General features: G+C 32.9%; 3 protein-coding genes across 3 annotated transcripts; 1 reads left to right on the top strand and 2 right to left on the bottom strand.

The window, feature by feature from the left end:
* The first annotated feature begins 844 nt into the window (after window positions 1-844).
* Window positions 845-9,783, top strand: vimar (visceral mesodermal armadillo-repeats). Its single transcript, XM_085196005.1, has 7 exons — window positions 845-1,051; window positions 1,138-1,893; window positions 2,188-2,355; window positions 3,082-3,264; window positions 3,997-4,263; window positions 4,402-4,559; window positions 5,477-9,783. The coding sequence occupies exons 1-7, from the start codon at window positions 1,045-1,047 to the stop codon at window positions 5,861-5,863; spliced, it is 1,926 nt and encodes a 641-aa protein (XP_085052131.1). The 5' UTR covers window positions 845-1,044; the 3' UTR covers window positions 5,864-9,783.
* On the bottom strand, window positions 8,478-12,157 carry LOC146532908 (E3 SUMO-protein ligase NSE2-like). The gene is made up of 5 exons (XM_085196006.1): window positions 11,751-12,157; window positions 11,538-11,673; window positions 11,101-11,153; window positions 10,547-10,667; window positions 8,478-10,178 (listed from the first exon to the last, which is right to left on the bottom strand). Exons 1-5 carry the CDS (start codon window positions 11,943-11,945, stop codon window positions 10,036-10,038), a joined length of 648 nt encoding a protein of 215 aa, XP_085052132.1. The 5' UTR covers window positions 11,946-12,157; the 3' UTR covers window positions 8,478-10,035.
* A 543-nt stretch (window positions 12,158-12,700) lies between these two features.
* Sec8 (exocyst complex component secretory 8) lies at window positions 12,701-23,800 on the bottom strand. Its single transcript, XM_085196173.1, has 18 exons — window positions 23,624-23,800; window positions 23,358-23,519; window positions 22,427-22,596; window positions 22,082-22,235; window positions 21,226-21,349; window positions 20,695-20,852; window positions 20,125-20,345; window positions 19,771-19,867; window positions 19,233-19,386; window positions 18,702-18,837; window positions 18,073-18,219; window positions 17,443-17,564; window positions 16,777-16,934; window positions 16,526-16,657; window positions 16,001-16,165; window positions 15,541-15,681; window positions 14,130-14,444; window positions 12,701-13,743 (listed from the first exon to the last, which is right to left on the bottom strand). Exons 1-18 carry the CDS (start codon window positions 23,678-23,680, stop codon window positions 13,579-13,581), a joined length of 2,778 nt encoding a protein of 925 aa, XP_085052299.1. The 5' UTR covers window positions 23,681-23,800; the 3' UTR covers window positions 12,701-13,578.
* Window positions 23,801-23,989: the final 189 nt, after the last annotated feature.

Raw genomic sequence — 23,989 nt, 5'->3', positions numbered from 1 at the left:
AAACCAAAACATATATACAACAATAATGTTTATTTAAGTAATTACTCTCTAAAAACAATTAAGTATTTATTTGTTTTAAAGTAAAGAATAGCCATTATTTTTTTGTTAATTAGGTAGTACCTAGAACCATCCACGATGGTCAGCCTCAGGTCATATTGAATATTAACAACAGGATAACATAAAAAAATTTCGTACAATGTATATTTTTATTTTATATGCATACGCATTGTGGCAGTAAAACAATGCGGTAGGTATATAAACATTTTATAACTCCACGGTTATTGTTATGTTTACTAACGATTTATGTAGATGACTTTTTGTAAACTATTTCAAGGTCATACAGTTAATTAAAAAATTAAAAATTTTCTATGATTTGATCAGCTTTGTAAGCAAAGTCATTATTAATAATAACAACTTTACGTATAAGCAGCTTAAACTTGGACTCTATTGGTTAATTTTTGCTGCCACAGAATATTTTCTTAAATTTTTCAGTACTAAAAGATTTGCGCATTAAATATCTATATTTCATGAATCTAATGTAGAAGTATTGGTTGAAATATTTAAAAGTGCTGTATTCTTGAATATACAAGCTTTAGGGCCTAAGCTTAAATATCCAATGACTTAATAGTCAGTCAGTCAGAACAGTCTTGCCACTAAAGAAAAAACACATTTTTATAAAGTAAGCTCTTAAGAATTTGTAAATAATATTTGTACATAGTTTTAAAATAAAACTTCCGAAATCGAAATGTTACTATTAAAAGTTTTGTGCAAAAACAAAACGCAGTTGGCCTGACATTGACCGTGACATTTTCAATGTTCAGCTTCAGTAAAGTAAAGTATTGACAAATGGACATCGATTTCTGTATCTGTCAATTAACATTGCGGAACTTCTAATGTCTAAATTTCAGTAAAGATCCATTAAAAACGTAAATTATGTAAAAATAATAATAATTACTGTGCCTAAATTCAATAATTACCATAATTTGTAGTGTACAAAGAAACGTTACATTCCATAGTACTCCATTACCATTAAATTAACTCAACATGGACGGTAAATGTATTCATATTATAATGATTGCTTCCTTTTGAAACAAATATAAAAGTTATGTATTAATCAAAATTAATATTAAACTCTAGGACCATCTGCAAAAAAATCTACATCATTTGAAAGATTAGTGATTCAAAATATTGAGAATGTGAACGATTTAAAAGCAAAACTCCACGAAATTATAGCGTTTGGGCAAGACTACGAATACGACGTCTCATCGTGTTTTAAAGCATTATTAAAAAGCAGCGATCAAACGATAGTACTATTGACAGTTCAAGCAATATCAGAATTAGCTAAGTGTGAGCTAAAGAGAGAATCTTATGCACAAAAAGAAATAATAGAACCTATTTTGTCCATTTTGAACAAAGAAATAACTATAGAAAAGATCGAATTAACGAAACAGAGTTGCAGAGCTTTGGGTAACTTGTGCTGTGACTGTGACACATCTAGAAAACTATTACTTGAAAACAAAGGTGTAGAAATACTTCGTAAAGTGTTGGAAATTTGTACTAAAGACATAATGCCTTTAAGTGAAATAAAACTACTTACATGCAAAACTCTTTTAAACTATGCAATTGGAGGTCTTGAATATTCTGAATCGTTAATCAAAGGAGATGTGATAGAATGCGCAAGACAAATATTATGTAGGGAATCTGGAAAAGATTGTATGGAAGATGACTTAGTTAGCACAGCCATACTAATTTTAAGTGTTATTAATGATAATAATGCTGAATTTGTATTTGAACCACAAATTAATCTTGCTGTACTCAATGTTTTAAGGGAAACAGCTAATATTGAGGTTTCAGAGTTATGTTTGGAACACTTGCATACACAAGCTGAACATGGTAAATATTACATTTATTTAACTGTTTATCGGATAAGAAACAATACTTTTACATTAAATAAACATGTGTCATAGTGCAGAAGTACAACTTCTGACTTAAATGCCATGTTTCTTGGTTAAATTCTCACTTGGGGAAATTAATTATTTTCATTTCCTTCCACTGCTGACAAGACAAAATGTCTTAAAAATTGAACTGAAATGGGAAATAATGTCTTGACACTAGCTTTATCTGTCTACCCCATCATATATAATATGTATATATAACAATTTTATTCACTTATATATTTATTTACAGATTCTGTAAAAACTCTACTAGCAAAAGAGGGAGGTGTAAATTTAGTATGTCACCGTCTAGAACAATTGCTGCAAAGGACTGATTTGGGTGACATGAACACCGAGGATAGTGAAATTATGGGTGTTATGAAACAAGCTTGTGATCTTATTATTATTGTTTTAACTGGGGGTGAGTTGAAATTGATATTTTTCATAAGGTTTGAGAAAAAGAAATAAGAAGTAATGGAACCCTCATAGGATCGCTTTGTCAGTTGTCTGTTTGTGAAGTACCTTTTTTTCGAGATTGTGTTGAGGTATAAAGCTAATACTAATATGTAATACTTAGAACTACTACTGCTACTTCCCTTAGAAAAAAGAAAAAGTTAACTTTATAATTGTCAAAAGTTTAGAGAGATTATCAAAGATGGCATTACCTTATAAGGTTCGCATTGTTGGTAAAAAAAATCAGTAAAAAAAAACAAAATATTCATTCCGTTGACCAATAATCATAACTCCCACCTAACCTATTTTTAAAAGTATTATTCCACACTAGCGATACAATCTTTCAAAAAACTGGTGACAGTGCTTGGATAGGTTTCCAAGAGACACAAGTTTGAGTCCTGCTATGTTCAAATTTTATGTAATAACTTATCTTAAAGTTACTTATCTTCTGTTTGTGGTGTACAATAAAGTATAAATAAATAAAAAAATAAATAAATAAAGTTCCTTAAGTTTATGTAGATGGATGCTGGTCCACTTGCGCGCAAATTCTATTGAACGGATTTAGATGAAAGTTTACAGTGATAATATATGTAAAGATTTTATATAATTTAGTTATAAAATAACAAGAAGTTTAATTCTACAATGCTGCCTTTGGAACACTAGTTTCTTATATATATATTTTAAAATATTCCAGATGAAGCTATGAATATTCTATACAATAATGGTGTGGGAGAAGTCTACCTCACTATGGTGAAATGGCTAGAATCAACCAACTATCAACTTTTGGCCACTGCAGTACTAGCTATAGGGAACTTTGCCAGGCAGGACGATTATTGCACACAAATGATGGAGGATAACATATTTGATAAGTTACTTGGTGTGTGTGTGTATATATAATAAATGTTATATGTGTGTGAATGTGATGGTTGTGTGTTCGATTCCCACTTTATGAAATGAATTACATATTTTTTATTTCTTCTCCTCTGCTCTGTGAGAGCAGCGCGGCGATGAATTTCGCCACTTAATACGCAATGTTTTGAATTTGAGCGGAAAACAAATTTTTGTGTAAAATTTAATATTGATCTGCCTTGGCATTTAATATAAACATAATAAAGATTAAAAATATATATTTGAGACAAATTTAAACTGCAATACATGTTCCCTTTGAAGTGAGTTAAAATTTTGTACTACACACATTTAAAACTAGAAAGTGGGGAACGGAAGAGACCCAGATTACCTCTATCTACCCTGTTATGTGCGGTATACAGCGTGAAGCTAATAAAATCTTAATATGCGATTTAGAAAGTTATCATAGAAAATAAATATCATTTTCATAGGTATATGTTTTCGGTTTCTGATTATTTTATTCTTTCCAACCGCTTCAAAAAAGTTAAACGTCGTTAAATCTTTGTTAGATTAAAAAGTGAAAAATGTTGCTGTTTTTCTCGAAAATTATTAACTAAATGTAACAATTCTAACTAAATAACTAACAATTCTAAGTCTACCACGGTTTTAGCGTTCTTATGTAAAGGTAAAGTAAAGTAAAGTCGAGACTTCGGCGATAATCTTACATTTTCTCGAATGTTAATATAAATTCATTTATTTGCAGATATTTTTGAACTCTACCACGGTTTTAGCGTTCGTATGGAAAAAAACGAGGATCAAATTAATCCAATAGATAAGTCTACAATAACTAAGATACAACATGCTTCACTATCCGCGTTGAGGAATCTCACTGTCCCGCCCTCTAATAAACGGATAGCGGCCGCAAAGGGCAGGGCTGCGCCGATTTTGATAAACGCACTACCTAATGTAGAGGATCACCATGTGGCTTACAAACTGTTGGCGGCTTTGCGTATGCTGGTGGATGGTCAAGGTTCGTTTTTTTTTAAATTTATATGTGTAATTATAAACTAAGAAAATTATTTAAATTTAGTCACGGTACTTGCTAAAATAGTAAAATATAGTGATGAAAATCGTACTCACACACTAAGTCTCCACTGTTGCCCGGCAGAGGGCGTGGCGCGACAAGTTGCGCGCAGCGAGGGCGCACTGCGGGGAGCGGCGAGGTGGGGGCGCGCGGAGCACGCGGGTGCGGCGGGCGAGGCTCCGCGCCTGCTCGCGTGGACCGTCAAACTGCTGGCCGGCGAGTGCTTGGCCAGTATTGTGGAGGTTAGTGGGTTTCGTGTATTGTTTGTGTTGTGAAATTGTGGTATTAGCTTTATGTATTGCTTTCTGCTTAACACTTTTTTTTTTCCGTATATAAAAGGGCAGGCAGAAGGCACCTACCGTTAGGTCACTCCGTTCTTCACGCACCACTAAGTTCTCGAGGTATTGAATGTTAATTGGCGATACTCAACGCCGCGTTTTGCCAGAGCGATAAAATGGAAATGTTAAAAAAAATATTCCCCTGAGTGGAAATCGAACCCACAACGCTCACTGTCGTACGCTTGTACCGCTGTGCCACGACAGCCTCCATAGCGACGACGGTTGTTGGAGATGATTTAGATTTACATTTCGGTCGACCAGTGTTGGCCACCCTGACCTTTTGTACACTGTTCTCTCTTTCTCTGGGAAAAAATAATAAAGTACAAAAAATCCTAAATCAAATATGTGCAGCCATCTGTAGCTAACATCCTACGATTCACGAGCCTTGACCGCCCACCGCGGCTAGTGAATCGTACTGTATATTATTAGAGTTTTTGTAGAAGGCTATCGTGACACAGTAGAGTAACGTCTGTCTGTGAAAGCGATGGTTATTATTTCAATTCCCACCAGCAATGAATTATTTTAATTGTAACGTTCTTGGTAAGACAAATGAAGGGGTTAAGATCCGCCATTTAACTTGCAACGACACTAGCGCCGGTATTTATAACGACGATGTGAAGGCGATGGTTCATAAATTCTTGCCACAAGGTCAAACAATCAGTAAGGAGTACTACCTACAAAAAAAATTTATACAATATACTTTGAAATACTACACAATGATTATGGATTCAATTCCTATTCATAAAGTTTTGCGTAATGGAAAATATTTTATTCAAAATATTACTCACTAATATTTTTAACAGTTAATTTTCTTATTTCAGGTGGAAGGCTGTGTATCAAGCCTAGTAAACATGTTAGTAGCATCACACTCGGTCATGCAAAACGAGGCCATCTTAGCTCTGACACTCATCTCAATACATGACAAACAGACAGACAAACTTACATCCCAGTTATTGTCATCAGAAATAGGTAAACATATATCTGTCCTCATTGAAACAAATTGCGCCAAAATGCCGGTCGAAGTCGCGGAAAATCTCATAGCTTTTCTAGATATTACATGTAAAAATAACACTTTAGTATGCGATTATAAAGAAACCAAAGTAAATGATGCGTTGCAAAAGTTTTCCGATTCGAGAAGTGATTTGAGTAACGAATTGAAAATTTGTATTGATAATATTGTTGCTGTTATAAATGGAAAAACAGTATAATTTTTTTTCGACTATGGTGGTTATATTTTGTGCCATATTATTAAATTGTTTAGGTATTTTTTTATTTTTAAAAATATTTTCTCTTTTTCTAGTCATTTTTAAGGATATTTCTTTAAACTGGCGTTTATTTTAAGTAATTTTTTTAAGATTTTTTGTAAAATTGTTGTTTTTTTTTTAAATATGTGTATTATAATATAAATTAATATACTTTAATTGAAAAATATCTTTATACATTTAATATATTTTTTAAAATTAAATAATTTTTAAAAATAAATTAAATTCAATCTATGGTCTTTATAAAGTTGAAAAACGTACTTATTTACTATTGTATTTATTATTAGTATTTTTTCTATTTTTAATAAAATTTATTTATAATTTTTACTACCAAAATTTTACAATTTGAAGTTATTTACAAACATTAAAACTTCACATAATCTGTTTTAACAACAAGGATAAGTAGGAAGGTATTTAATTGTCTTAGAAGTGTCTTAAGAACAGTATCCAATTTATGACTTGAATGAGGACACTGAAATAATCTCCTATAAATATTATATAGGGATACCCATGTGCCGATCTTGATGCGGTCGACGACTATAAATTATATAGACTTAACTCTATTTTTTGACGGATTTCAATGCGTTTACATTAATTTAAATTTTAACCTATATTTCTATTATATTAAGTTCAAATTAATAATATCAATATTATTAAACTTCTTTATTATGTTCTACACAATAAATAATGTATTGTTTAAATATTTTATATTCATAAAAAAAACAACGGCCGCAAATTCCTATTTTTTTAAAATCAAATGTGGATTTCGCGCACATTTCGTATTTATATTATATTGTAAAAAAATATTATTAAGTATTACTATTAGTTAATAAACAACATAAACTTAGCATTTAATTAATTAAGTCAAATCAATTATTCTTTTGATATTTGTTTTCTGTTTGCTTGTATTATATTTTTTTCTAATCACGGTCAAAATAATTTATTTTTTAAACATTTTTTTTTATTATTAAGAAAAAAAAATGACTTTTTTTGTACAATATTAAGTAATAATATTATGTTTTTTTTTATGAACTGAAATGTATTTTTATATCTTCTTTTGTAATATTTAATGACAGTTGTTTATTCTTTTTTAACGTTTAATGAATTAAGCGCAATTTTTATTCTATATTAAATATCTCTATACATATTTTATAAATCTAGTTATTTCAGCAAATTTGCAACTAAAGGTGGCTTCTAATATTCTCGCTTATATTAATTATGGCGTAACTTATCTATTCTTAGTTATTGCGGCGTTGAATTCCGCAACGTATTTATATATATAGTATTTTTATGAACCAATTATCTTCTTGTACTGTATTTAATAAATATGTGATAAGATTGTCGCAAAACTTAACCCCATAATATTTAATGTCAATGGAATTGAAATAGATGTAAGGTAGTTCTTTCTTTTAGAGATTTTTTTTTAAATTTTATTTTCTGTGTACTTGTTTATTATTATTATTAAGTATTTGTATTATTATTTTTTTACTACAATGAAGTAGTGTGTTATATGTGTTTTTGGTTAATTTTCCCCTAAAATATTTATTATTTATAAGAAAGACTTACATATACAGGCTGTCATGGGGCACAGTATATGACTGTAAATTATCGCGATGATTGTAGGTTCGATACGCATTAGGGGGAATGATTATATTTAAAGTCGGCGTTGATGTGCCTCCACTCAACACGTAACGCCTTAAAAATTAGGCGGAAAGCGAGTAACTGAGCGTCTAAACAATAGGTTCATTCTGCCTCTCAGGTGTAAAAAGGCGTGAAACTGGTTTTATTAACTTGAATTCGATCCTCGGGGAAATAATTATTTTAATAAATTTTGATAATCCCTTTAATAATTGAAAATATATGTATGTTTAAGGTCCCGATCGTGCACTTATAAATATTGTAAAGCTTATTTGAAATTTTAGAACATAGTTCTAAAATGTCAACAAGAATTTTATTCTAAAAATGTTAAATCAAAATTTGAAAATAATAAAAAAAAAGTTTACTACTACTGCTACATATGGTTTTTAAAATCGAATTAAAATTTTGACTATTAAATGTATCATTAAGCTTTTAGGGTATTAAAAATTGCTACTTGCTTAAATATATTGACAACTAATAATCAATTTTTATTTTTTATGATAATTTTTGCAATTTTTTCTACAATTGGACTCCAATTGGGAAGTCGAAAACATAAAGGAATTATGTGTGCTTTAAATCTGTATTGTATCCTAAACCTATTTTAATATACATATATGCAATTCATTCCAGCTTTAATTTTTATGCTCATATTACTATTGTAAATGCGACGAATGTGGATTCGATTCCCGATCGAGGGAATAAAATATTTAACATTTTTTATTTCTTCGCTCCGCTAACAAGCCAAAGCGCGGCGCTGAGTTCCGCCACTCAAAACGCAATACTTACACAAATTTAACGGTGACGGAAGTATCTTAATGGGAATGGAGTGAAAGGGAATACTTACCCTGCTATGTGCGGGATAGAGCGTGAAACTAAAGCTAAAAATAAATATATATATCTTTATTTAAGAATTTAACAAAAGAAAATAGTCTTAACTTTTATATTGCTAATTTGATATAGGCACATTTGTAAATTTCCTTATTAACGCACATTTGTCTATTTATGGACCAAGTATTTTTAGCTTTGGACTCGTTGAAATTTTTAATAGTAGATAAATACCTACTGGGATATTTCCATATAAAAATATTTAAACGTTGAGCTGAATTTGAACCTACACTGCTTAGAAATAAATGGTTTGTGATAAAAATTTTACTGTGTTGTTTTTGGGGGGAGAGGCGGCGGCTTCTCTGGTTGAAATACCGCGGCGTTGAACTCCGTTTAACACAATGTTTCAAATGCTAGCGGAAAGAAAATAACAGTGTCTTGACATTAGGCTTATGCACTAAGTTTGTTTGGGATGCCCTAGATGATCCCTTAGATGTTAATATTTTTAATATTTATTATTATAGCGGCAACAGAAATACAATCTGAAAATTTCAAGTGTAAATATAACTCTCACGGTTCATGGGGTGCAGCCTGGTGACAGCCGACTGACAGACAGCGGATTCTTGGTAACAGGGTTTCACCCTTTGGGTACATACTTAACTCTAAAAACGACAAGTACGGTCCATAATCTATAAAAGTGCTCGTTTTAGACTTGGGTTCAAATTCAGCAACGTTCAAATTTGTATGTAGGATACTAGTATTTTAGTATAAACTTAAGTAAATGTGCGAATAACAATTAAATATTATTTTCAATTTTTTTGTGAAAATGTTTTTTCTATTACTTTTATTTAGTACATAATGATTTTTCTTGTATGTGAATTATAAATATTGTAGTAAATCACTAAAAATATTGCTGCCTATTTACTACTCTTTAGGAATATCTTAATAATGAAACTGTGTCGAATGAAGTCGAATTTAAATGCCATTGAATTACTTAAATAAAAAAAATATATAAATTATCTTTAAAAAAAAACATTACTGTTGTCGGCTCTTAGCAGAACTGCCCTGCATGGCGGTGAAAGCGACATATTTTTAGTTTTTTAAGGTAGTTACCTCAACTAGCTACCTTATTTTTGTTCTAAACACCTTCATATTTATTCGACGATTCGACAATCTATTAAAATATAATTTTCTACTTTATTTTATACAGGTTGTTAATTTGTGTTCCTTTATGTATGTATGTACATTTATTAGTAGTTAGGTCTTTACCTAATTTATAATCGAAATGTTCTAAAGATATTTTTAATACACTACTAAGCAGTTGGTCTAATATGGGGGTAAAAATGAGATTTTTTTAAATTGTTCTAGCACTATATTCCAGCTAAATAAATTTCAAATGTAAACGTGTTGTTTTTTTTATTTTTCTTATAAATAGGTATATATTCATTTATGGAAATGTAATTATTTTTTTTTGAAGAACCAGATTTGAAGACATCACATACTGAGTGGAGGACGCGCTCGCGCTTTCTTGTTGCTAGAGCGATGAAATGAAATTGTCTAACATAATCTGTAGCTATATCCATCAGACCACGCGGACAAAGTCTTAGGTAAAAGTTAGTATGATATAAAACAAAAAACTTCTTTTATTTAATACTTTATAAAGATTCATCAGAATCTTGACTGTCATCGTAATCCTGACTTTCCATTTGTTGTGTAACATTTCCGTTCTGTGAAGTCTGACTGTCTAATGTCACTAGATTTTTTGCCACTATAGGCACAATGTTACGACATCCCACATCTGAAAAAAAAAGAAAAATATCTTATTTTTAATATTTCAACATTAAGACAATTCCGTTCCCCCAAATTTGTGAGGCATTGTGTGGTGTGTGGCTAAGCTCAACACCACACTTTAGCTCATTACCAGATTATTATATTTCCCTTATAAAAATAATAAATATTTCATTCTCCTCAGTGGGAATCGACACCCACAACCGTCAAATGAATTGGTTTCTGTAAAAAAGATTTGTCTGTTTTAAGTCAATATTTCATGCTTGGATTGTTTCCTTGAAAAATAATTAAATAAATAATCAGATTAGAGTTTCAAACCACTACTACCATGTTTACAGTTAGGCAGTTGATAGGTAATGTACATAAGTAAATACTTACAAGGACATTTAGCACTATTTTTCATCCTCATATACTCAGAAATACTTATCATATCATATATGTGTCCACAAAATTTATTTTTTACAGGCATTTTAATAGGTTGTTTTGTGATGGGATCAATCTAGAAAAGAATGTTAATATAATAGCAATGTATTATGTACTGTATTTTTATTAAATTATATGTTATAAATGTTATTGATTATATTGAAGTTCTAAATGAAAATTTAATAGTGTTTTTTTACATAAAAAATAGAAAAATATTTTAGAAAATATAAAAATTTAACATAGTCAGGTTTGAACCTGCACCTCTGGGAGACCATCTAAGAACTCTGACTAAACTATTAATTCATGTTTTGTTAATTAAATAAATGATATGTCAAAAACAGCTTGCTCCCTACAGTACTATTCACATTCAAATTGTATAATAAAAATAATTAAAAATAGGTTAACAATTTAAAAATTATTAAAGTAAAAAATATTATAAAATATATACTCAAAAATACAAATAAATATTATTCTAAATATATATTTGTTAAATATTTAAATTCACTTACTTGAGTAGCATTTGATTGAACAATTTCTATTTCAGGGTCTTCATGTGTTGAAGCTATAATAAAAATAGTCCGTTAATATATTATTATTAGACAATATAACTTTTTAGGCTTTATAAGGAACCTAGTGGTTCACACACACACTACATTTTCCAATATTTGAGATATTGTTTGTTAAATAACTCTATACCACTTTGTCTTGTTAACAGAGTGAATGATTAAAACAATTAATTTGCTCCAGTGGGAATTGAATCAGCATCTACTGCATTAACAGTCTAGACACTGTGTTGTGGCAGAATCACACCAACATGACATTTCTTTTAGTAGAATATCAAAACGCGAAAAATCTTTAGCACAACATATATACGCTTCGTATTACTTTACTAATATATAAAATAATCTTAATAAAATAGTAATTCCAAAGATAAATAAGTACTAACAAGCAGCTTGTAGACTTTTAATCTTGTCCATAAAACTTTTCATGTAAGCATGATTATTATGATTTAAATTAGGGCCCCTTCCTTGATCTTCGAGGAACACTTCAAAATCTTCATAATTGCAAATGTCATCATCTTGCTATATCAAAATATATAATTGTTAGGAATATGAACTATCAGCTATGTAAATAAATAAATGTTTAAAAAATATCTCACCACATCAATAAAATCTTTAACTTTTTTTAAATTTGACAACTTATCTAAATAACAGTAACTTTTTACGTATGTTTTCAATTTATTAATTTCATGGTTTTTCTCTTCGTCGTCCTCTAAATATTTTAAAACATAGTCAGCGGTATTGCGAAGACCGTCAACACATTGTTGTCGTAAAACTGAAAGTTCTTCATCCATTTTTGGACAATGTAAATACAAAATAAATCTAATTGTAATTTAATAATTTACTTATAAATATACTAGTACGATATATTGATGCGTTTTTAGGTATTTCATATAATTAATTAAGAAACTAAAGAATAAGTAATTAATATTGTTATCAAGATCAACACAATAAGTTTTGTTGTTGTTCTTTGTTTATGACGTTCCAAGCGTGACAGTTGTGCACTAATCCACAGAACACATTACTCACTTTGGCCTTTGCCAATGTCACGTTAACAGAATATATAAACCATGACAGAAAAGCTTATAGAAAGTTTTTTTTTTAAATTTTTGATGAACAACATACACAATTTTTGTTATCATGTCGTTCTTTTTTAATTTAGTCCAAGTATTTTAAAAAAATATATCTCTTTCATTTAATACCAAATAAGTGTTAATTCAACTATTGATTTTAAGATATTACATAACCTCAATTTAATAAAATTCTTGCCTGGTCGATCTATTTGTCTATTAACAATTGGAGAGGGGTGAAATAAAAAATAAAACATATCAAATATTTTATTGTATTCGTATAATAAGAATTTGAATGTTGCAGGATTCGAACGCTTGATAAGAGTGTATAGTAGTAACGCTTGTGGTGAAAACGTTTAAACGCGTTTTTATGCATCTTGTGAAAATAGTTTTCTATCCTAACTTGAAATTACCGGCCGGTCACTACTTTTTTGTAACAAATATCAAACACACAAACGTGATAAAATAAAACATCAATATGCAATAAAAAAAAATATATTTATTTTAAATAATTATAAATAAATAATAGAACAATTCTACAAAAAATAACTAAATAGTACCATCTCTTTTCAATTTCATTCTTTATTCCGCATATAGCCGGTATTCAGAGACAACTTAGTGTCAAAACACTCCAACTTTTGCTTTGCGTTCAAATTTCACATGTTGCATGGCGGAACTCAATGTCGTGTCAAATTATACATATAAATATATAAATTATACAGGCTGAATAAAAAATATTCTACAAATGAAATATAAAGTTTAATTTCCTTTCAGTGTCGTTACGTAGTATAAACTGGAGGGAGAAACGATTGCAGGGTTATTTACTCTAGTTCAAGCATATTTATAAACAATGAAAAGCACAAGAGATAAAAATCATTACTCTATTGGAAAATTATAAAATATTAGTTCTCATTTCGTATTGGCTACTTTAGAATACTACTATAATACAATTATACAGTCACCTCTATGTGTCCCAGCACAGTGGACAGTGGAAAAAAGGTCATAAGTATACTTATAATCACTGAAGAGCTAAGTTCAGTGACTTTTGTCCAATAAAAAATAAACCTCATAATTGATTTCATATTTCATACATTTGATATAGAATTATACAGTAACACCCACGTGTTCTAACGCTTTGAACTGTTGCTTCCTTTTTGAAACCGTTTCTTTGAACCGTTGCTGTACACAGTGAGTGGAGGGAGAATTGTATCTTTAAATATATTTATAATCACTGTAAAACTTTACTTTGTGACTTTATTACAATAATTGAAAAAAATACAAGAGATACATAAAGTACTAAAAATAAAATTCCAAAATACTTCCAAAATACCAATGATATTATACACTTAAAATATAATTATACAGTGACTCCTACGTGCCCTAAGGCGGTGGATAGTTGCTTCAGATGTACACGCAGCGTGGACGGTGGAATGTTTCTGCGCGCAGCGATCACTTTGAACGCGTTTAGGTATTCTAGTTCAGAGAATTGTGGGCCTTTCTCTTTTACCGATGTTATTATTTCCTGATTGGAAAAGATTTACTTAAATTTAATGTGTTGGAGTATATTTTATTTGTTATAAATTACTATATATAGAGAACCAAGCGTTTGTTTTGTTGTTGTTTTGACGCGATGTTTGGTTGTTGTTAGTGGTTCCACTCGGGGTTATAAATTATTCTTATTTTCTCGCTCTAGTAATAAAGATCGGGGTTAAGTCCCGTCATATTTCGGTCTTGAAAATTGGACTTTCAAGTGAAACTCGCAGTGTCTGAAGACTAGACTAGGTTTCTGCTGCCAACCTATTTAGTACATGGGATACAGCGTAAAGCTAAAGAAAAACTTTTTATTGAAATGCTCTCTCGAGTAGAACATGTGCTAGATTCACTAGAACAAAATAAAAAAAACCCTACCTCTGGCGTACAAGCCAACAGATGCAAATACGCGTGCGCTCCGTGCAGACCGTCGTGAGGCAACGACAGCGCCGCCAGACAATGTCTCAGAGCCGCCAACCGGGCCGCCTCCACTCCTTCCACCCCTCCACCTCCACCCCTCGAAGCTCCAGACCCAGCCGAAGCTCCACCCCCTGCAGATCCAAGCCCTCCTATTGGCGCAGTGTTGTTCCCTGATGCTGAGGTCACGCCCACTTGTGTGGCTCCACCTCCCGCACTCTGCCAGCGCCAGACCACGGCAGAGGACATCATCTCACCGATACCACACATTATGTACTGGAATTAAATTTAAAATTAATTAAGTCAAAATATTATTGCCAGCTCTTCTCAGCAGAACGGCTTTCCGAGCCGGTGGTAGCTTTATCTTCATTAGAATTCAAAAGTGCTTGTAAAAGTCTATTTCAATAAAGAATATTTTGAATTTGAATTGTTAAGATCTAGATGCGGATACAGTGTGAAGCTGAAACAAAACAGATGCACATATTTTTGTTGGTTGTCCAGCCTTTTTGGGAGATCGACGCCTCAAATAGAATTCGAATATTGTTTTAAACAATATTTTAAAGTGTTATTTCACAAAAAAGATGAAAATGTAAACGTAGAATAGAAAACGTATAAAAATATGAAAGCAGCGGGCTGTAATCCACGTTAAAAGATGCTACTTGATTTATGTTCTTGTTATGTAAAATTAGCTATTTTGATTACTTATTAAGGAATTCAGAATGCAAATTGAAAATCAAGGCAAGTTTTTTGATATTTTACCATTTTATTTAAATCTATATATGATTTTCATGTGACGGTCCGTAAAATACGTCACATGACTATCATGAAATAGTCATGTGACGTATTTTATGGACCGTTTAACTACATTACTATTACTATACACTCACATTGGCGTATACAAAAATATTGTTATAAGAGTTGTTTAAATAAAAAAATAATAAAAGAGACTGTCGCGATGCAGTTTCACAAGCGTGTGACTGTAAACGTGGCGGTTGTGGGTTCGATTCCGATTCGAGGAAATGAATTATTATTTAGTAATATATTCATTTCTTTGCTCTGGCATCATGTCAGTCGGCGTTGAGTTCTGGCATTCAACACGCCGAAAGCGAGGAAGGGAGTGTCTTAATATTAGGTCCCCTCTACCTATCCTGCCGTGTTCCGCACACAGCATACAGTGGAAAGCTGATTCATAAAAAAGACCGCCGCGGCGCAGTTTCACAAGTGTGTCACTGTAAACACCGCGGTTGTGGATTCGACTACCATGGGGGGAATGAAATATTTAATTATATCATAATCTCGCTCTGCTTACAAAGCTCGGAAATTGGGCGATAGTTGGGCGACGGAGCGCTTAACCCTCTGTCTACACACTCACGTTGCGGGCATGCGGCGCCAGCAGTGTGTTGGCGCGCTCATGCAGGGCGAGCAGGCGTTGCGCGAGGCGCGACGCGCCTCCCGCCTCTTCCGCGTCGCCACGCTCCTCGCCGCCCAGGTAGTGGAAGCATTCTATGCGCATCTGCAAACCAATGTATATATTAATAAAAATAATAATAAATTCATTATTGTACACCCAAAAAAGAAATACAAGAATACAAATAAAAGAATATGTACAATAGGCGACCTTATAGCTGAAATAGTGAGTTCTTCCAGGCAACCTTAAGACGTTGGACATCGTAAAAAAATATAGAGTCGACTCCTTGGCTAAGAAAAGTGTCTGGGAGTAAGAAAGTGCAAGTTTCTCCCTCTAGATAATTCAAATTTAAAATGATACAACTAGCGCTGTCTTCGGAGAACATTCTAGTGAATTAATCTATAATCTATAATACAAATCTCACCTCCAAATGTAAAAACAAAAGGCACTTATGTGCAATTTCATCAAATATGGCGGCAGCGGCTGATATGTCGTTGTTAAACTTCTCTGGTAACTTCAATCCCCCACCGGAAGGCGACGGGGAACTTATTATGGAGGGAATCGTCTTTATGTTTGTGCTTAGCCAATTCTGAAATACATTTTTTAATATCATTTCGAAATAATAATAAACATAATACAACAAGCTGTTGTAATAAAAAATCTTAACTTTATTTCCAGTCAAAAGTCCAGTCCAGGCCTAAGCCCAAAGGCCAGTCATCGCGCAGGGGCACAAGGATGTGACTGTAAACGCGACTGGTTACGGGTTCGCTGCCCACTTGTGGAAATGAAATATTCATTTGAAATTTATATTTTCGTTTCTTCACTCTGGTGAGATCAGTCGGGATACAGACTGACGTTGTTTTAAAACAATGAAACGTAAAAAGACTCCCAAAATCAAATATATATATATATATATATATATATATATATATATATATAATACACTTACCATACTTTCACATAACAAAGCAAGGTCCACTAGAGTGTTGATATCGGCCACTATTTCACGCTTGGACACTTCTCCGTCTCCTAAACTAGTACCTAAAGTCTCCGCCTCCCGCTCGTACGACTGTTTTAACTCCTAAAAATATAATATTGTAATAAGTCTAATTGACATTCGATATTTTATTTCTTAATACAACACAAAAAATTAAATAAAAAATATTAACAAATATCAATAAAAAAAAAACAACCAATGACCTGAGGTGAGAAGCTAGCATTCTCCACGGCGGCGCGGTAGTTTGGCAGCGACTGCAAGAACCTTACAATGTCGTCGTCCGCCAGCCAGCGCGCCGCACGTGCGGGCGCGGCGGGCGATAGGCGGGCGTGAGCGGCGCGAGCGTGCGTGGCCAGCGCACCTGATGGTGGGGACGATCGATATTTATCAATGGTCTACGTTTCACGCTGTATCCCGCATAGAGCAGGGTATGCCGAGGGAGCCTAGCGTTGTCATACTCCATTTCCTATACACTCTTCCCTATGCTGAATTTTGGAGACGTAACGTGTTGACTGGCGGAACTTAACGTCGAGTTTTGTTTTGTTATCAGCATAAGCAAAAAAAAATTTAATAAATCATTTCCCCAAAGTGGAAACCCATCTCATAATTGTTGTGTTTACAGTTTTACGCTATCCCATGGTACCACGACGGCTTCGTAAACATATATATTCTACTACTCGTCTAACCACTCCTCTAGGTTTCCAACTATCAACAATGTCAAACATCATATTTTTTATAAAGATCAATCGATCAATTTATTAACGTAATTCTAACTGCCTAAACACTAAGTTCCCTCTGCCTACGCCGCTAAATGAGTTAGTTATACACAGGTGAGGCATAAGAGTAATGAATATAAATTAAAGACGTACCCAGTGTGGCAGTGACGGCGCGCGCGGCGGACGCGCCCCCACACGCGCCGCACCGCCGCGCGGATACCGCGCACGCGTGCACTGCGTCCCACGCTTGTACGCAGCACGCGAACGCCGGACGGCTGTTGTAAATATTCTAATTATATTTCAAAAATAGAATAAGCAATAATTCAAATCAAAGAATTATTTTTTTATGTCGTCGCATTAAGACAGCGTCTGCTTGTGAACGCAATAGGAGTGGATTCAATTCCCATGAAAATATTGGAAAATAATTTTTAATTGCACTGGTATAGAAGACCGCAGTGGTGTTGAATTTCGCTGCTCAGCACACAATATCTTGAAAATTGATCACAAAATGTAGACATGGAAATGTATATAAAAAAATTCATTAGGCAAAGTGTTGATATGTTTTGAATAAAGTTAAAACTTTCATGTGTAATTTTTTTTATAATTAAAATGTTATAATTGTATGCGGCATGCAAATATAAAAAATCTATTTCACGCTTTTCCCGCTTAGCAGGGTAGGTAAAAGCGAATGAAACCTCGACATAGGTCGATAAAAACGTACATCTAAACACAAGATTTATCTCAAGCGGACGGTTTCTAAGAGAAATTCCTGAAAGTCCTCACCTCTGGTCAGCGGGCACGACTCGTTCGCGCCACGCGTTGGGCGCTTTCACCGCTGTGTCTATAGATACACGCGCGGTTTGCGCGAGTCTCTCACTTTCCCCCCAACGGACGTAATCCGATATGAAGACACGAAGAGAGCATTCACCACTGGAATATTTAAAAAAATGGTAATAGTTTTGTGGAACGCACTAATCTCAGGAACTACTAGTTGTAATTAAAAAATATATATTTTGGTGTTCCGTATCTATTTGTCTAGTTTGTGTCTATTTGTCATGGGAGGCTATACTATATAACTGTATCAGCTGAGTAAGTTAAGTCCAGTACTACGACTGTGTCTTATGTAATATACAATGTGTAGATATTTCCATTTGAAATAATATTTAAACTGGAATAAATCCGCTTTCTATAATTTGTAGAGATAACAGAAAGCGGACAATCTTTATCTTTGATGTATTTTCACCTCATTCTGAAAAATGTTGATTTAATAGTATATTTTATTTTTTAAATATAAATGCATCTTATAGATCTTACATGAAATAAATTTATGTATATAATAGATATTAAACCCTATAAACCAATTATTAACCGGTATATAGTATTATATTTAAAACATTTATATAATCACTCACCCAGGTCTCTCTAAGCACGCGCACAATGCGTGCAGCGCGGGCAAAGCTGCGTGCAGCAGTGCGGGCCGCGGCGTACACACCAGCGGGTAGCGGTGCCGCCGTGACGTCACACCACTGACCACTGCTGGAGCGGCCGCTGGAACATGGAATGCGAGTGAGACAAATAAATAGTAGAACAGTGAGCGCGAGCGAGACAGATGTATAGTAGAACGACGGGCGCGAGCGAGATAGATATATAATAGAATGTATAGTAGAATTGTGAGTGCGAGGGAGATAGATAGTGGAGCGACGAGTGTAAGTAAGAGATGTCATAGTAAGACAATGAGTTTACGGGAGATACAATTTGTGGAACGGTTATTGTGTATGAATATATAGTCTAACGGGTGCTAACGAGATAGATATATAGTAGGTAGTCGAGTGGGAGTGAGATAGATAACAGACTTGGACTTGGACAAAACACTAAATTTCCTTAACATAAGATAAATATGATGATGACTCTTTTGATTTTTGATTATGACTTTAACAACTAACGTGTCAACTTAAACAGTTTATCCCTTCTTCGCTGCGGTCGCTTTTTCGCGAAGTAGTCAGCGAGGCGCAGGTCGGGTGCGACGTCGGTGGCCGCTCGATGCGCCGCCAGGTTGACACTCTCTATTTCTAAATACTCAGTCAGTAGCAGTTGCATCTGGAATTAAAAGTATTAAAAGAAGATAATACACCCAAATTCAAGACATTGCGTGCTTAGTGGCGAAACATAAGGATTCTAAAAAATTCGAAGAAAGAAGACTAGATGAAAAAAGAAAATATATTTATGTAAATATAAAATTATCTACTCTGTTAATAATAATAGTTTATAATTCAACTTTGTCGTTTTATGATTGATAAATATCGATTAATATTAATTTCATTGTATCAAAACATATTATATAGTATATTCTACCTAGATCTATATAATCGTCGCGTTGTCTAACGAGAAATAGAAAAATTAAAATATTTCGGCACATACTAAATTCCCTCCTAGCACAAAAGACATAAAAGAATAATCAATGAATATATAAGTAATACATACAACTTGCTGTACAGCACTCCAGTAGTGTTGTTCAGTGTGAAGACACTGTTCTGATATACGATGCTTTTGTAACGCCGCTTTCCACAATTGTAATAATCTATCAACAAATACAAATATAATAAAATATATTATTAATATATATAAATATATTTTTTATTTAAAACTGATAAAACAGTCAAATTATCTTTATCTTTATCATCTATACATTTTTTTTTATCAGCTTCACGTTGTATCTCGCACACAGCAGAGTAAGCGCCGAAATCTGGAGGCATTGCGTATGGAGCGGCAGTACTCAACGCCGCGCTTGCCATCGACACCAGATTCCGACGAGAAGGAAATATATAATAAATTCACCTTTTATTCCTCATACCGCACGCTTTAAACTCCTCAGCGAGACAACTAACGAGCCTGGCCAGCGGCCTACCAGATTCTCCATCTTCCCCGTTATTCTCTACTATTTGTACATCTTCCTCGCCCTCCTCCCCATCTATTTCTATGTCGACGTCGTTTATTATGCGACGGGAGACTGAGTCTATCACTTCTAGAAGCTCGTTTTGTATTTGGACTTTGAATTTCTATGGAAAATATGAAAAATATATTTTATAGACAAATAAATGGTGGTTGTGGGTCGCCATATTTAACTGCTCTCAACTCTGAGATCGATCTTGAACCAGAATGCAAATATTTTGTTATTATAATGCATACAAAACATTAATAAAATAAATAAACACACTATATTATGTTTGACAATATAAACTTTTGTATAAAACAATGTCAGTTAGTTCTCTAGTATAAATAAAAAATCACTGCATAGTCTAATAAGAAAAAACACCACACTAAACAAAATGACCATCGACAACTTATCGTTAATAATCCATAAAATAAAAAACAGAAATATAGATCTTTTTTCAAATATAAACATGCCTCAGTGGCCTCCTTCAATTGTTCCAAAACACCCAAAGCCTCTAGCGATATCATGACGGTAGTTTCAAACGTTTTGTCTTCCTCTGTGAGGGAGGCTTCAAACTCGGGAGTAATATCTTGGAGATACGCGTCTGTTACTTCTTCACTCTTTGTCAATTCTAGAAAATATAGAAAAGAAAGGGCATGTTACGAGTATGGAGAGGATTAATTTTTTTTAGTGAAGAATAAGAAAAAGATAGCTTTTTTTAATTTTATAGAAAAAAGTGGTTTTACATGAGATTAATTAATACTTTAAAGTTGTAATTAAAAAAATGTAAATAATTATGTATTAGAATGTTTTGTCCTCCTTCGCGAGGAAGGCTTAGAATTCGGACATAGTATCTTGGAGATATGCATCTGTTTAGATCTAAACTTCTTTTTTAGTTTCAGAAAATACGAAAAATAGTGTTTTTTAGGGTTTCATTTATAAACAGAAAAATCAGAACCCTTATAGGATTAATTCTATGATGATATAAAATAAACATTCCTCACCAGCAAGCAATAAAGCAGTGCGTCGTCTCGCTGAAACTCTTCTACTTAGTGGGGCTCTGTCATCTTTATATACAGCTTCACTTATTCTATTCACTATTATGTCTACTAGTTCTTTTTTCTTTGCCTATATATAAAAAAATGTGGTAAAAATATCTAAAAATATATACTAGTTAGATAATCTTCACCGTATGTATTGTATGTATAGTGTATTGAAATTGTATATTATATAACGTATAAAATTTTTAACATAGCAGGATTTGAACTCGCATTCTTGCGCGGTTTTCAAGAATGTTTCAACGCTTTAATACTTGGTCAGAGTGTTAAGATATCCATTCCCTGTGTAACGCTTCAATGGTCGAAACATTTTAGATCGAGGCCACTGTGCTCACATGCAACTCACAAACAATAATTATCTATGTGTCAGAATAATGTTTCAATCATTCATGTCATATGGAAGCTACCAATTTATTAAAAAATACTATATTATTATTATAAATATGGTGGTGGGTTCGATTTCGATAAGGAGAATGAAATATTTTTATTTTCTGAAAGGTTACGCGGAATACCGTGTGTGTTCAATAAATTATTAATTTAAAAAAAACTTAAACCACACTTTAGCCAAAACTCGATATGTTTATGAGTAAGCCAGTAGTCCAAGAATCCATTAGTTATCTTCCAGTTCTACCATCAGACCTGGTTGATGGTATATTGCATTGTTATCTAATCGATATATAGTTGCCAAGTTTCATGGTACAACAATTAGAAGTGTATGTATGTCAGATTTCTACATTTTATTACATAATAAATTAGTTACATTTAACCTAATATTTTTTTTTTCAAATAATCCATTTCTCACCTCCAATTGAGTAATAGTAACAGACAGAGCGTGAACATGTGGTAACTCAGTACGAGCGGTTAACAAGGCGGCTTGTAGAGAATGAGCCGCACCCAACACCCGACCCGAGCTAGTTAATTCTCGAGCCTCACGTTCTGATACTACTACTCTTTCACTAGAATTTATTAGAGAAAGAAATAGATAAAATTATTGAAAATATATATTATTTGTTAATGATACCAAAGTAAATTCATAATCGCAATTCACACGTTCATTTGAACATAGGGTTAATGTATCTTAGTAACTTGAAACTTATTCCCTCGCCTTCTCTTTAAAAAAAGAAATAGAAAAAATAATGATACTAACATATCAGTCAGCATCCTCAAAGCATGATGATGAGTTCTAGCGTCTGCCCACAATCTTCTCAAATCATCTCGTCTGACCCTCAATAGTGCTCTACAAGCAGCTAATCTAGCCTCAGCAGCAGAACAGTGTTGGCCCCAAGCACCGAGTGCTGTAGTAACTGCACTGAATTTCTGTAAATTTTAAACATTTTTTTAGCTTCAAACTGTATACATATAGCAAAGTATGCAGAGAGAATCTAGTGGTAAGACACTGATTGCCACACACTGCCCAATTTTAGAGACAATGTTCATAATATATTCAGATAGCTGTGAGATAAAAGATAATCACACCAGAAAATTATTACTTTACAGTTCATAACACATTTTTAACATGTTCTAACACAATAAAAAGGAGATGCCGAAGGATAAAGAAGCTTTGTTTTGTTTGTTTGTTTGTACTTTAAATATGGCACTAGTAGTATTATTTAAATTTTGGTATCAGTATAAATAAGGATTGGACTGTGGAGGGAAGCATGAGTTTTTTGCCTTCTTCATGCTTTATACTTCATATGGTAGGGATTCATTCTCTGCTTATGAATAAATTCAAGACACTAGCAAAAGTTAACATAATAGTGTATTGCAATAATGAAAATATGGAATCCCTCAGAGTAGGAATTGATCTTACAACCATTGTGTTTACAGTCAGCTGCTGTTTCACTGAGATATTGTAACAAGTGGGCTCTATTAAGATTACTAACTCAACACTCACTGAGTACTAACTCAGCGCCTGGTTACCCTTGCCATGCCACCCGTATTCGTGACATTTCATATTGAGTGGACTACCACTCAACTAGAGAAAGTGTAGAATGTAGTGTCTTGACATTAGGTCTACTTTGCCTACCCTGCTATAATGTGTAAATAAAAAGTAAATAACTTTTTTAATAAATACTAACTTGCATAACGTCAGTGATTTCCTGTGCATGAATGGCAACTAACTCGTCAAGTCTGGCATCACTCTTCTTATACTCCTTCTCCAACTTTGCTCTTTCCTTTTCTCGTTGTTCATTTGTTTCACTTGCAGATAGAGTGCGGATAACTGACATAAGTAGACCACTCTGTGTGTGTAACAGTGTTTAATTAAATAATAACATTTTAAATTATAACATGAAATTTCACTTTGTAAAGAATCTAATAGATCAAATAAACCGTAAGTACGTACCGTTTCTTTTCCTTGTTTCACACCTCTGGGTGGTTTAGTAGGAGGCGGCGACGACATTGTCTTTGTTTTGTCGCCTATATTTTTATACAAATTTTACAACAAATCGTAAATCTAATTACACCCACAATTATTTAATATTTACTATCTGACATCTGTCATCTACAACTATATCTTCCTGTCATTGTAAGCTTACAACGTTCAAAAATTAAAACACAATTTTATATTTTTTAGACTGCTTAAGTAGTTCTCCGAAACACATAAATTTCAAGTTTCTTATATTTACTCATTAATAGAAAATTATTTTAAGAACATGAATATCATATTAAATACTCGACTAACAATAACACGTAGTCTAGACAAGTTTAA

Source organism: Heliconius melpomene, chromosome 13 (assembly GCF_056956725.1).
Source record: "Heliconius melpomene rosina isolate 202511_hmr_F chromosome 13, ASM5695672v1, whole genome shotgun sequence".
NCBI lineage: Eukaryota > Metazoa > Arthropoda > Insecta > Lepidoptera > Nymphalidae > Heliconius > Heliconius melpomene.
This window is presented reverse-complemented; position numbering and strand designations above follow the sequence as displayed.

Excerpts from the sequence above, each read along its gene's own strand:
- vimar (XM_085196005.1), top strand. Across the intron at positions 1,894-2,187 it reads GCATACACAAGCTGAACATG|ATTCTGTAAAAACTCTACTA; the intron begins GTAAATATTACA and ends ATTTATTTACAG. Across the intron at positions 4,264-4,401 it reads TATGCTGGTGGATGGTCAAG|AGGGCGTGGCGCGACAAGTT; the intron begins GTTCGTTTTTTT and ends GTTGCCCGGCAG.
- LOC146532908 (XM_085196006.1), bottom strand. The coding sequence starts at position 11,945 with ATGGATGAAGAACTTTCAGTTTTACGACAACAATGTGTTGACGGTCTT. Across the intron at positions 11,674-11,750 it reads TTAAAGATTTTATTGATGTG|CAAGATGATGACATTTGCAA; the intron begins GTGAGATATTTT and ends ATTTTGATATAG. Across the intron at positions 11,154-11,537 it reads TAAAAGTCTACAAGCTGCTT|CTTCAACACATGAAGACCCT; the intron begins GTTAGTACTTAT and ends TTTTTATTATAG.
- Sec8 (XM_085196173.1), bottom strand. The coding sequence starts at position 23,680 with ATGTCGTCGCCGCCTCCTACTAAACCACCCAGAGGTGTGAAACAAGGA. Across the intron at positions 20,346-20,694 it reads AATTGAAGGAGGCCACTGAG|AAATTCAAAGTCCAAATACA; the intron begins GCATGTTTATAT and ends TATTTTCCATAG. Across the intron at positions 14,445-15,540 it reads TGGCGCCGCATGCCCGCAAC|TACATAATGTGTGGTATCGG; the intron begins GTGAGTGTGTAG and ends ATTTAATTCCAG.